The sequence below is a fragment of the Rosa chinensis genome, chromosome 6 (assembly GCF_002994745.2).
Source record: "Rosa chinensis cultivar Old Blush chromosome 6, RchiOBHm-V2, whole genome shotgun sequence".
In the NCBI taxonomy this organism is placed as follows: Eukaryota; Viridiplantae; Streptophyta; class Magnoliopsida; order Rosales; family Rosaceae; genus Rosa; species Rosa chinensis.
Window position 1 is genome coordinate 48122161 of NC_037093.1, and position 12604 is coordinate 48134764.

The 12604-nt window shown below is 38.1% G+C and overlaps 2 protein-coding genes across 2 annotated transcripts; one reads left to right on the forward strand and one right to left on the reverse strand.

Moving 5' to 3' along the window:
• Window positions 1-1216: 1216 nt before the first annotated feature.
• On the forward strand, window positions 1217-6484 carry LOC112172111. Its single transcript, XM_024309299.2, has 10 exons — window positions 1217-1555; window positions 1851-2201; window positions 2485-2557; window positions 2686-2798; window positions 3011-3095; window positions 4509-4581; window positions 4798-4853; window positions 5525-5590; window positions 5939-6004; window positions 6081-6484. Exons 1-10 carry the CDS (start codon window positions 1377-1379, stop codon window positions 6168-6170), a joined length of 1152 nt encoding a protein of 383 aa, XP_024165067.1. The 5' UTR covers window positions 1217-1376; the 3' UTR covers window positions 6171-6484.
• A 224-nt stretch (window positions 6485-6708) lies between these two features.
• Window positions 6709-11660, reverse strand: LOC112172110 (probable LRR receptor-like serine/threonine-protein kinase At5g48740). Its single transcript, XM_024309297.2, has 16 exons — window positions 11392-11660; window positions 10770-11310; window positions 10220-10674; window positions 10006-10123; window positions 9830-9898; window positions 9657-9725; window positions 9499-9567; window positions 9333-9404; window positions 9138-9206; window positions 8820-9064; window positions 8531-8736; window positions 8238-8364; window positions 8038-8106; window positions 7729-7918; window positions 7497-7629; window positions 6709-7216 (listed from the first exon to the last, which is right to left on the reverse strand). The coding sequence occupies exons 1-16, from the start codon at window positions 11465-11467 to the stop codon at window positions 7004-7006; spliced, it is 2721 nt and encodes a 906-aa protein (XP_024165065.1). The 5' UTR covers window positions 11468-11660; the 3' UTR covers window positions 6709-7003.
• Window positions 11661-12604: the final 944 nt, after the last annotated feature.

Consider the following 12604-nt stretch of genomic DNA (forward strand, 5'->3'; position numbering starts at 1 on the left):
AGAGAGGAAAATTAGAGGGAAGCTATAGATTCTGGATGCAATTATGAAGATTTTGCCATGTTTTTGCCCAATTTCTGTCATTTTCACATACCTTGCCTACACCAAATCAGTGTAAACTCAAAAACCCAGTCTAGGCAAGTGCCTAATATGGGCTCTATGTGAATCCGCCCCTGACGGCAGTCTGGTTGCAACCCTTCCGCACATCACCGTCGCTCCATTTACACAGTCGTCCGACCTAGAATCCGCCACTAGCTGCATGGGGCACACTGCACCCACATGGTTCAAAGGACAACTCTAGGGTTTCAGATGCCGAAACCCTAAACTTCTGACTCAACCTCACTATCTCGTTCACGCACAAAGCAACTCACACCCGTGCCCGCCCCTCACAGAAGCCACGCCGATCCCCTCCAGTACCATTCCAATCTTTTTTCCGATCAATGATACAGCTGCCGACATGAGAAAAGCCGATGACAGTCCATGAATTCAGATCCAAATCTAGATGTGGTCTAAGTGAGCCCTGTTGAAAGTCCATGGACCTCCTTTTTTATTCTTAGAATGTCCTTGGCATTGCTAGAGATGAAAAGATACCTCTCCTCTAGGCGTTCATGCATCTGTAGCGTTCCATTCAATCTCCACATCGATTGAAAAGTACCTATGAATGAGTAATGATTGAAGGCTCTGCAAGTATTAAGCCTTCCCACCATGTATGTGTTGTTAGCAACAAACTCCTCTTTTTTCTTCCTCAGGTCACCGAAATCCACAGGTTCATCATCGCCTTGCAAAGACAAAGCCTAGGCCAACCAAGTAGTTATGGAGGCAAGGGCGCCCATTAGAAAATCTTGGTGTGTTGCGCAAACCCTAGCCACGCCATAGATAAGGGCGACTAGAGCAAACGCCTGTCTCCTTAACTCATTTTTCTATCTAAGAATCGTAACGCATGAAGTCTTTTTTATCTTATTATTATTATATTATTATTATGATTATTATTTTCATAACATAACATAAATAAATCATGAAGAAAAAAACATTTGAGTCAACTATTCAGTGTCACACAAATATGAATGCTCATAAAGAATGATAAATTATTTGAAAATCCAACTCATGTTTGCCCTGAATCAGGTTGAGAAGTTAATCAAGTTTCTGACTCAAATAGTTACTTTTGAAAACTATAAATAGTGCACAAGAGTCCACGGCCCAAGTCTCGACCTTTCTAAGCCGCAAGAAGGTCGCCTTCAATGGAGAGTATCTAAAGTTTAGATTCTAAATTCTTCCTCACTAGCCACTCACAGCCAGGCACATGGAGCAAGAACCGCCAATCTCTCTGGTTCAAACCCACATCCAAACCCAGTTGCCCATAGCATCATCAATACCTCCAAATGTCTCTAATAGCGGATTTTGCACCTGGGTCTTGTCTATTCCCACACACCCCAAAACCCAAATCTTCAAACCGACTACTTATTAGGCATTCAAGCTGTTTCAATGTCAAACACAGATTGCTGGTGAATGGGAAACAGTGTGGGCTAGTTTCCCAGCTCTTCAGACCCCAAACGTTCAGGTAAGTTTAGATGTAAAGGAAGGTCTAAATGCTATAAAGTTCACTGAAAAGGGTGTTGAAAATAAAAACCCAGTTCATAATAAAGCCAATATTTGGAGTAGAGGCTCCAAGCTTCAGGCTTTGTCTTAGTCACAAGCACTTTCTCTATTGTTATTTTGTGTGCTCATAGCTTAATGTGTAAAGTTCAAGATTGCTCTGTATTGCATACTCATAATTGAAGGTCTGATGTTCAAGATATTCAAATTTTCAATATTTCCTGGTTTTGTTGATTGTTAATTAACTTTTTTACAAGCAGGATTAGAAGCTTTTCAAAGGAGGAGGATACAGAAAATGAAAGTGATGAGGCTGCAATGTCTAATGACATTCTGAATGGGCAAGATGGGATTGATGATGAGCTGCTTGGAAATGTTAAAGTTACTCAAACTACTACAGAAAGTTCATTTCTGGCTAAAATAGCAATTGCACTGGGAATAGCTGCAACAATCACATTGATATCTATTAGCACCAAGGGTCCCACTCTTGGATCATCGAATGGGCTTCAGTTCTTGCCAGAAAGCTCATCCTCTTCAGCAATGGCGGCGGCCCCAGTTGGTTTCACTTTCAAAGCTTTTGGCTACAGCATTGTTCTTCCAGAATATGCACCAGGGTATATGATTTGTTTTGCCTCTTGCTTGTTGGAAAGTAACAATTTTCTTTTACAGTTGCCTGATGGAACTGTTCTAACATATCTGGTTATAATTGATTGAAAAAATTGATGTTTCTATCTCGGTTAAAAGTATCAGTAGTAAATGGAATATATCTTTGTTAGTTCCCTGTTCTTCACAGTGCAAGCTGTGGTTCTTGGTGAGTTGGGCTAAAATAGAAAATATGTATGCTAATTATTTAAACTCTAGTTGTATCTTAATAGATAATCATCTGATGCATTGCAGGTGGACCTACTTTTGGTTGCTTATGGCTGCAGGGTTTGGGCTTTTCATCAGTGAAGAGGCTCTAAATATATGGGTCTGTCCTCTAATCTGGTATTTCTGTTTCACAAGCTTAGATTTACCATGTTGAATTTATTACTGTTTGATTTCCATGGCTTCAATGCTACTTAGAACTTGTGAATACTCATTTAGAAGACAATATAGGTTGGCATATCTTTGGCCCGGAGGCTATCTTTGGATGGGACCTGGCAGTCATTTGCTGAATCTTTCTCGAGAAATGCTCCATACATTGTATCTACAACTCTTTGGGTGTATTGGTAATTGACTAAACATGTGATCTTTAGCTATACAACAATTCATGCTTACCATTTCTGATTCTGAAAAAAGTTATGTACGGGTTAGTAAGGCAATGGAGCTTTTCTATAAGATTGTAGGCATAACTCTTTAGAATTTTCTGGTTTACACGCAGTCTTTGTATTGGTTGACCTTGTCGGTTTTAAACGTGACCCATGATGCATTCATATTTCAGGGGAGTATGCATTAATGATCTAATACATTTTTATATGGGGAAGCTTTTTAGACAATCCAGGGCTTCTGATGATATTTTTTCAAAGGTTAGTCCTGCACTCCTGCTCCTACCTTCTTGCTTATGGGTTATTTTTCATTATCATGCCTAAACATCAACGATACGTACACATTCTGTGCTCATTCTTGGTGCCAGGAATATGAATGGGGTGGGCTCACTAAACTTTTTGTAGGGACTTAGTAACTCACTCTTTTTTTTTTCTTTCTTTTTTTAAGTTTTCATACTATTAAGAATTGTTAGTTTTATCTTATTGCATATCATCTTATTCCTCAAACTGAAGGGAAAATTTTTTTTTATAACTGCTACCTTCTTCACAGTGGTGAGAACTAAATAGCAATCAACCTTTGCCACTTCGTGACTGATGAAATGATTCTTTGTTGCAGAGAACAACATAGAGTTTGACTCATATGTGTGATCAGTTAATTATAATCAATACAGTTTCTATTCCTCATAATTAAAGGTCTTAAATAACTTCAAAAACACCCAAAGTCTGCACCTGTCATCCCTGAGCTACAACATACAAACCCAAGTAAGTCACCCAACCATAACACTTAGCACTATGGATAGAGTTCCAAATGGTGACTGCAAACAGCAGAAGTGATTCTCTTGAGGAGAAATGTTTGGAACTCATGAAGAGATTCTGGAAAGAATTAGGGATTGAGTTCAATGTGTTTCCTTAAATTTGTGGGGGTAGTTGTTTAGGAAGGCTGGATTGGGATGAGAGATAGCAGGAAGCTAAAGTTCTCTCGATTGCATTGTGTTAGCTGTCATTTGCATGCTTTGGATGGAAAGAAATAGAAAGATTTTTGTCTTTTTAAAGACTACAGAGGTGCCGTGATGGCGGCATAGAGTATAGTTTTGTCAGCTTTATGGGCTTCTGTTTCGATAGATGTCAGAGACTACAGATGTTCTTGTATTTTGCTTGACTTGAAGGCAGCTGTAGTTTTCGATCATTAGGGTGCTTTCTCTGCAGCTGTCTATGTGCATTTGGTGTTGCTTTCTAGTTTTTGCTGTTGTTTCTCTCTGAAGTGTACCTCTTGTCTCCTTTTGTAGCATCATTTGTTGATATTGATATACTGTTTCTTTCCCAAAAAAAAAAAAGATAAAAAAAAAAGATAAAAGAACTGTTCTCTATTATGTTTCTTATTTCAACATGCTGTGTCTTTCTTTTGGGATAGAACTAAGTTAACAATGTTTTTGGGCTGGGTTTTACGAACTTTCAGTTTATTTTAAAAAATTTATGGAAAATAGGGTGGACTACTTGGCGCACATCCTCGGCATCATTTAGAATAGCATGGATGTATGTTATAAAAACAAAAAAAATATTTCTGAGCACAGGCTACCAGGCTACTTGGTACTGCCCAGGGTAGTGTAGCTCCACTTGTGTTAACTACCAATTTGAGTGTTTATTTAATGAACTTGATCTTGATGATGGATGCAGTTAGGGATTGGCAAAGAGAAAGCTTTAAGCATAACCCGTGCAGTGCAAAGATATGGCAACCTCATTGGTTTTGGTGAGTTGTAGAGCTTAGTTATTATATATCAGTGCGGTTCTATCATGAGTGTCTGTATATAACTAGATACTTGCTCAACCTAAAACAGAATTTGTTGCTTTCATGTATGTATATAATTATATACTTTGCTAGTTCTCATATGCAGTATACTGAATCCTAGTTGAACTCACTATTCTGCTACTATTCAGTAATGCTTTTGTGCATTTTAATTTGCAGTTGAACGCTTTTCCCTTGGAATGAGAAATCCAACAGCTTTTCTAGCCGGGACCTTAGTAAGTTATCTTGAATACATGCACACATAATCATTCTGGCTTATATTGAAACTCCCTTCTGTTTGTTATGAAATCTTGTTGAGAATACATGTCCTGGTCTGATCTTTTTTATTTGTGATTGTGAGCATGGTGGGACATGTACATGTTAATGATTGTGAATCTTTGTCTACAAGAGCATCAGGTGTGGCATTTGAGTGTTAAATATTTCCATTTAGTTTATTGTGGGAAGTTCTACTCATGACTGGGGATGGATTCTAAGAATTTTCCAAGTTCATGCCCAAGTACCCATTACTTCTTGGGTCATAATTGTGGTTTAGCCATTATACGGATCCACAAAGGCACAAAACCTTCCACAAAGGCACAAACTTCAACTTGAGCTTTATTATCATATATTATCAGTGTTTAACTTTTGATGAACAAAAAGGTCATATTGTTTGATGTCAAGTTATAACATTATGTGGTCAAACCGTAACTGCAGTGAAGCTATGTAGGACATCTGAACTGTTATATTTAGTTACAGAAAAAAAGGAAGAGGCTAGAAAGTGAAAATGACAATCCATCCTGTAACTTGACAAATATTCTACTGCTCAAGTCATATACACACATGTACTCAAATATGAAATATCACTCATTTACTGCTGATTGCTTGTCATGCTTTTTTCTGAGTACAGGGTATATCTCCAGAGTGTTTCTTTGCTGGAGTTTGTTTGGGTGGCTTGATCACCCTTCCGATCCAGGTCAGTCCCGTGCGGTTACAAATTATGCTGCCTTGTAATACATTCATAATCTCGTGCTCAACTCTAGTGTAATCTGAATTTATTTTGATACATTTGCACAATCTATGCTTAGCTAGGGAGAAGACAAGTCATATGTAGCTACCTAGAATGCATCCACTTATTAAACTGTGTAGCATTTTGGAAATTTCATACGTTATTGGTTTCTGAAGGGTTTCCATACGAAAGATGTTGGAAAATGTGACAACAGTTGTATAGACTTTGTATTTTGCGGCTATAAAGAAAGAAATTGATAACCAACTTTCTTATTTGGCTACTAATTTTAGTATTCTCTTTGCTTCATGACCTCAGTTCGGGATAGGATTCTTCTTGAGGGAGCGCCCTGTCTTTGCCATAGCTACTGCTACAACAGTTGTGGTATGCAGAGAAACTCTAAATCATATATGAAATCATAATTTTGTTTTTACATGAATCTAACATGGAAATTATCCAGGGCATTTGGACTATTTTCCCTTATGCAGTGGCTGCATTAACAGCATTGTTCCTTTACCTTCGACAACGTTACTCAACATTGTCAGAATAGGATCCCAGAAATAGTAGACAAAAGTTATTCGTATTTGTATGTACAGAAAAGTTACTGTGATTTAGTTATGGGAAAAGACCCAGTAGAAAATTTTGATATTTGACATCACTACATGTGTAACTCATCATTTAGACTTTTCTTGGAGTCCCGTTTTGAAAATGTAATTTACATCCCCACATAATGCAAAAAGAATTTTAGAATTTAGCCATGGAGTGTGGATGATGAAGAGCAACAGCATTCATATTGGTAAGTCATTCCATTGTCCATGTATCTGAAAACTAGCCTGATCTATGTTCGTTACTTAGCACGTCCTGATCTCAGGAATATTCTGAGTTTCATGTAATACATACATAGATCTTGTAAATTCCGGAAGAAATCGAAGAATTTCTTTGGAATCCTACAAGATCAATTCGTTCTTTGTTTTCTTTGAGAACTTCATCTGGGTTCGAATCCTTGGTCCACTAGAGATCTGAAGTTGTTGAACAGGGAACAAGATGTTTCTTTTGTCCCTTTGGGATGAACATCTCATGAAATATTGTTTCATTCCAAACCGAAATATTGTTTCATTCCTAACCAAATGCTTTCCTCATAATAATACTGGCATAGTGAGGTAAGCAATAAGCTATATCATTTGCTTCTCCAAAAAAGACGACACACTTGAACTTCGTTAATCTGAGGAAAATACATACTGTCCTAATCTCCGAGTTATCATGTTCCATCGGAGTGTGGTACACACGAAGGGAGCACTCATTCTAGTAGTAACTTAATCATGAGATGAACTTGTGCAACAAAATGCAGCTCAAAAGAAATACTGTAGTGAGCAGGATTCATATTTATATGTCGCGAGATTGGAGATATGATAGCTGAATGATATAGGCTTCTTTCAGCTCAGACAAAACCTCTGCTATGGTTGGTCTTTTTGATGCATCTCTTTCGACGGACCTTACAGCAACCAGGGCTGCCTTTCTCATGCTTTCAACATCAAATGTTCCCTCTAGGCTCTCATCCACTATTTCGTAAGCACCTGCTTGTAAATAAGGCTTGGCCTGCACACGTAAATTGAAGAAGGGACAGAATAAGACTAACAATGAAAATATATTTTCATGATCAAAACCATTCATTTTCAGCCTCTCAGTAATATCTACAAAAACAATCAATGAAGTTGAAGTAGTTTAGTCATCTAGCTCTTAGCAAACGTTGATCTAGAAACTGAAGGGCGACAACCATGCAATTACTTCGCAGATGCGAAGAAGAATGAACAAGGTTGCAAGCATTTCTCTTACTAAGGCAGGGAATTTTACGAAAACGATAGAAAGTTTGCTTTACCCATAACACCAAATTAAAGGAGTCTGGAGTGCCTGAGTGACTTAATGGTTCTCTTCCACAAATGAGCTCCAGAAGAACAACTCCGAAGCTATAGACATCACTTTTCTCAGTAAGCTGTTGTGTTGAGTAATATCTGCTCATTGAGTTCAAGTACAAATCCAGCCATCAGTCAATGAAGAAAGTGATCCTTCAGAATCAACAATATATATTATGCAATGTTTTAAAGACCTACTCAGGATCAAGATAGCCAGCAGTTCCCTTGACAACAGTGGTCACGTGGGTTGCATCTGCCTGCGTTACTTGCTTAGAGAGGCCAAAATCACAAACCTTAGCATTCATCTGCTTGTCCAAAAGTATGTTGCTGCATTTTATATCACGGTGTATGATTCGTGGTTCATTTCCATTGTGTAGATAGTCCAATCCTTCAAAAGAAAACAGAGTTATAATTCATATAGAGCTGTCAGAAAATTAATAATATAAGAACCTAAGGAAAGGAAAAGAAAGAAGGATTAATATGGATGAGTAGCTGAAACAAGCACACCTTTTGCAGCATCAACAGCAATTTTCAGTCGGCGAACCCAGCTCAGTGAAACTTTTTTACTCTTTGGACCTGAAGTAGAATTTCTTCATAAATTATAGAATGGGAACACCCCTTGGAGTACTATATTGGACGAATATAAAGGGTAACTTTGCAGCAAGGAATTAAAAGTTCTTTAATAGGTGCACAATGTTTAAACATACCATAAAGGTGGTCAGCCAACGAACCACAATGAAGATACTCGTAAACAAGTATTTGCTGCTTTGATTCATGACAGAATCCTTCCAAGCATACAAGATTTTGATGGCGAATTCGAGACAAGAGATGCACCTATAACAATGAGAGGCAAGGATAAGGAAGCAACACTGCAAGAACTTCACATTTCTCATGCATCTTTGCCAAATGTAGCACTTCCATATAGACTCAGAAGTTATTAAGGGCTAATGAGTGTCATAATAATTTCTCTTCATATGCTAATAGAATCAGAATAGGAAACCTCATTGACAAAGGAATCAGCCCCAAGTTGGCTTTTATCAAATCGCACTTTCACAGCCACCATTCTTCCATTGGGAAGTTTTCCAAGGTAAACTGAACCAAAACTTCCACGGCCTAAAAGTTGCTTGAAATTGTTGGTGGCTGCTTTAATTTCTTTGTGGCTAAAAACCTTTGCTGAATTCCAGTTACGCATATCTAACATTGCCCCTAAACAGCCAAAAAGAAAGTAAATGTAAGATCTAAGTAGTGTCCACTGAAGTCCCACATACATAATCGAAATGTCTACTTACTCTCCATTGATGTGACATCAGTTCTTCTTTTCTTCACATACAACATTACAGAAATGGTGGCAAGTATCAGCAGGGCGAGTAAGGCTCCTCCAATAGCACCAAGTATAACTGCTATATTACTGTGCCTCGTGTGTTTCTTTCCGGGAAAGATAGTAACTTGTGGTGCCTCAATAGAAGAGTTGTCTGAGCCTGAGAAATCATTGCATGTCATTGTTGAGAAAGATAGGCACAGATTTCCGGATGCTCTGCACAAATTTGGTGCGTCAGAAATAGAGGAAAATAATGCACAGACAATGACAATTCTAATTTCAATATTACCTAATTTCCAAGCTTTCTGTGTTCAAAGACTGGGGAAGAACACCTTGCAGTTTGTTATTTTCTACATTCCTGATGAATGCATGAGTGTATATAACTGAGTGAAACAAATGATCTTATCCAAACGGTAATCGGAAGATTTACAATTCATCTCCTCGTTAATATATCTTAAACTTGTTCTTCCAACGTTAGACTTACAACAAGTGAAGATCCTCCAACTCTCCCAAGCTATCCGGAACCATTCCCTGTAAAGTATTGTTTTGCAAGTCCCTATAAGGAAGAGAGAAATGAAACTACAAGTATCAGCTTTTGGATCCGAAGCTATCTTAGTAATAAGAATGCTGTTGTAGAGAATTAAACTTACAGAATTTGAAGGCTAACCAAGCTGTCCAACTCAGTTCCAAAGGAAGTTAACTGATTGAAGCTCAGATTCCTGAAAGTTTTAAGCAATGTAAATCTTGATGTCTTGGCAAAGGAAAGAAAATAACTTGAGGCCATGAAGGAAGAGGACTAGTTGATTACAGTTTCTCAAGACGTGTCAAGCTACCCAGATTCTGTAGTTCACCGGTAAGCGATGTGTTATGCAAATCCCTGGAGCATAAACATATGCAGACATAATTGATTAATTTTGACACTTTACCATGATTAAGACTATTAACACCAGTCCTAACTCCTAAGCAGTCTCAACGGCTTACAGTGTTTTAAGATCCAGCAAGTCACCAATGGCTGGACTAATTGACCTCAAGTTGATGTCTGAAAGCTTCCTGAACACACAAACAGTTAGACCATATCAGAGATGCCTAGGAAAAATACAAGACACCATATTCTCCAATAAGAGATGAAATGCACATTATGTTCCTTGTGACCATACAATGAGGTAACTATGTTTCCTTCACATTCAACTTGATCCCATTTTGTCGGAGAGCAAGGGTCACCTTGCCATCCCAAATCTAAACCAATTGACTGTTGGATAACCTGAAGGGCTGAAACTGCAACATCATGTAGGAAGCGAATAAGTGACGTGTAGTCAGTTACAGAAATTAGAGTGGACCTTCATTATCAAGTAAGCAAATCAAAACTGTTACCTGTGGTGGAGGAGGCTTCTTCTGGAATATCAAGAATTTCATACACCTCAATTGCATTGATTTGAGGATAGAAGCTGATGCTCTTAAGTGTGATGTTCAAGCTGTTTATTCCTCTCTGCGTGAAGTATAGTGCACTAACTTCTGAGCTTCTTACAGTATAATCCGATTGTGCAACATCACCATTAATCAAGATGTCGAATGAAGGAAACACAGGCAGAATCCCAGCAAAGTAGAGGACAATGTAGTAGTCTGCCAAGGTGTCAAGAGATAAGTTATATGTCAAGGCATCCCTCCGTGCCAAAACTCTTGCAGTTTGAAGGATATCAGCTGGGAGACTCTCCTTTAACCCCAAAAAATTGAAGGTAATAAGTTGAGTCTTAAAACCAGTTGATACATGAAATGGTGCAAAGCTTTGATCAGCATCCCATATACGATCATATGGATCCAACGGATACCTGAATATAAATAAACCAGTGACCAAAGCTCCTACAAAAGGTTCAAAGGTATATCAATAGTAAAGAGGTCTGAAGTAACTCTAAACTCTACATACCTCAAGGATCCATTTGTGTTGCCACAATCTATTCGATAACTTTTCCTTAGTGACTTATGTGGGAAGTCTTCCATGCCACTTGTGTAAGCTCCTTGGGGAAGTGGCCTAACTTCAATTGAAGTAATTACAGGAACCCCACTATCTGGTATATTATGCAAACAAAAAGAGACTGTGTCCTTATCAACTGGCCATAAAAACTCTTCTATCCAAGGATCGGTTTTTCTGAGATCTATAGTACTAACAATGGCTGTGCCAAGAGATACAGAGAATGATGGGGGTTTCCCAAGTCCATCATAGTCTTTGTACACAAATTGAGCTCTAACAAGAACCAAAAATGACACATTACTCACTGGTAGCCTATAACAGTTGTGAGATTGGAGAATTGGGAAAAACCGAACCGGGACACTAAATGAGGAGGTCCCCTCAATGTAACTGATGGTAGTGGTCTTTCCAGTGGCTATGAATTCATTGTCTGGAATCCATGAGATATTGGAGGAATCGGTGTAATTCGTAGTTCCACCACAAGTTAAGCTCAAGAAACCTGTTACATATGCATGAATAAGCAACACTGGACTGCATGAAAGAATACTATAAACCAAAACTCTGTACTTGAAATGCATACCATCTTGATCAGAGAAAGCAACTACCCAAAATCCAAGGAACAGAAAGAAGCCAACCCAAAAACACAGAAGGTCCATAAATGGATCAGCACCAGGAAAGTTAACAATCTTGAGAAACCAGAGAAACCCAAAAGCATTGATACAAGAAAGAAACTAAATAGACTTAACTTGGTTTGTATACCCAACTGGTCCATCATTAAAAGTTAGAGGAGGATCAAAAAGGGTGAAGAATTCAAAAGATATTGGAAGAAAAATGATTATTCTTTGGTGGGGGAGACAAATTGATGAGTTGGTAATGAATAAGAAGGGTAACTATATTACATTGAAGCTGTAAAAAGGAGAAAAACAAAACTGTGATTGAGGTCCATGGCACAATGTGATGATGAAGGCGTGGTGAGGGAGGCATATATAACTAATCATATGCTTTATGCGTATATATACTAGGGTGATAAAACAATAATTTCTTTCCACCATGCACGAATAGTGCTAATGGTTAGCACCGTAGTAGCTGTTGAAAAGCAGCTTTTGAAGAAGTTGACCACTTTCAGTTGAAGAAAACCAGTAAAGAGCATGACCTGAATCTGGGTATATACCAAAGTATTAATTTGGAATAAATAAAATTAAACGTGGAATATCGCTATTAGAGGGTAATAGTAGGGAATGCTCTCATGCTAGATTAGTGTCAGAATGCGTATAATACACTATAAATGTTTTCTTGGTAAGACACATATCTGACGATAACAACATCAAATATTTGATGATCATAGATGCCCCTTCTGCAGGTTTTAGCAAGCATAAAATGGTTTGAGGTTGGCCCCATCAACAAGCAACACTGAAATGAAATAGGTCAAATGCTTGAAATGCAAGGTTCAGTAGTCTTTAAGGTGGTTTAGTGGAAGATGATTATGCATAGGATGCTTAATGGAGGGTGCATCAAAGCAATGATCTTTTTTAGTTCTCTTTTTATGTTGCTTTGCTTGCAGATTCAATTTCATTCTGCTCCAAATGCTATCTTTAGTGAAAAGGAAAGGTGCTTTGTGACTTTGTGGTGGGAACCAAATCGATCATTCGGGATATAGTGACATAAAGATGAACCAATACCTCATGTACGTTGCTCATGCATCGATCATGTATGTTCCATTAATATACGTATTTAATATTTGCAGATCCAAGGATGGTAAGCCCTTCGTGCCACATAGAGGTGGAATATAAGAA

Bases quoted from the DNA above. Each gene is read 5' to 3' on its own strand.
- LOC112172110 (XM_024309297.2), bottom strand. From the start codon at position 11,467: ATGGACCTTCTGTGTTTTTGGGTTGGCTTCTTTCTGTTCCTTGGATTT. The intron at 9,207-9,332 runs GTAAGTCTAACG...TGCATTCATCAG, and splicing joins TTGGAGGATCTTCACTTGTT to GAATGTAGAAAATAACAAAC. The intron at 8,365-8,530 runs GTTTCCTATTCT...TCATTGTTATAG, and splicing joins CTGATTCCTTTGTCAATGAG to GTGCATCTCTTGTCTCGAAT.
- LOC112172111 (XM_024309299.2), top strand. From the start codon at position 1,377: ATGTCTCTAATAGCGGATTTTGCACCTGGGTCTTGTCTATTCCCACAC. The intron at 2,202-2,484 runs GTATATGATTTG...GATGCATTGCAG, and splicing joins CTTCCAGAATATGCACCAGG to GTGGACCTACTTTTGGTTGC. The intron at 4,582-4,797 runs GTGAGTTGTAGA...TTTAATTTGCAG, and splicing joins TGGCAACCTCATTGGTTTTG to TTGAACGCTTTTCCCTTGGA.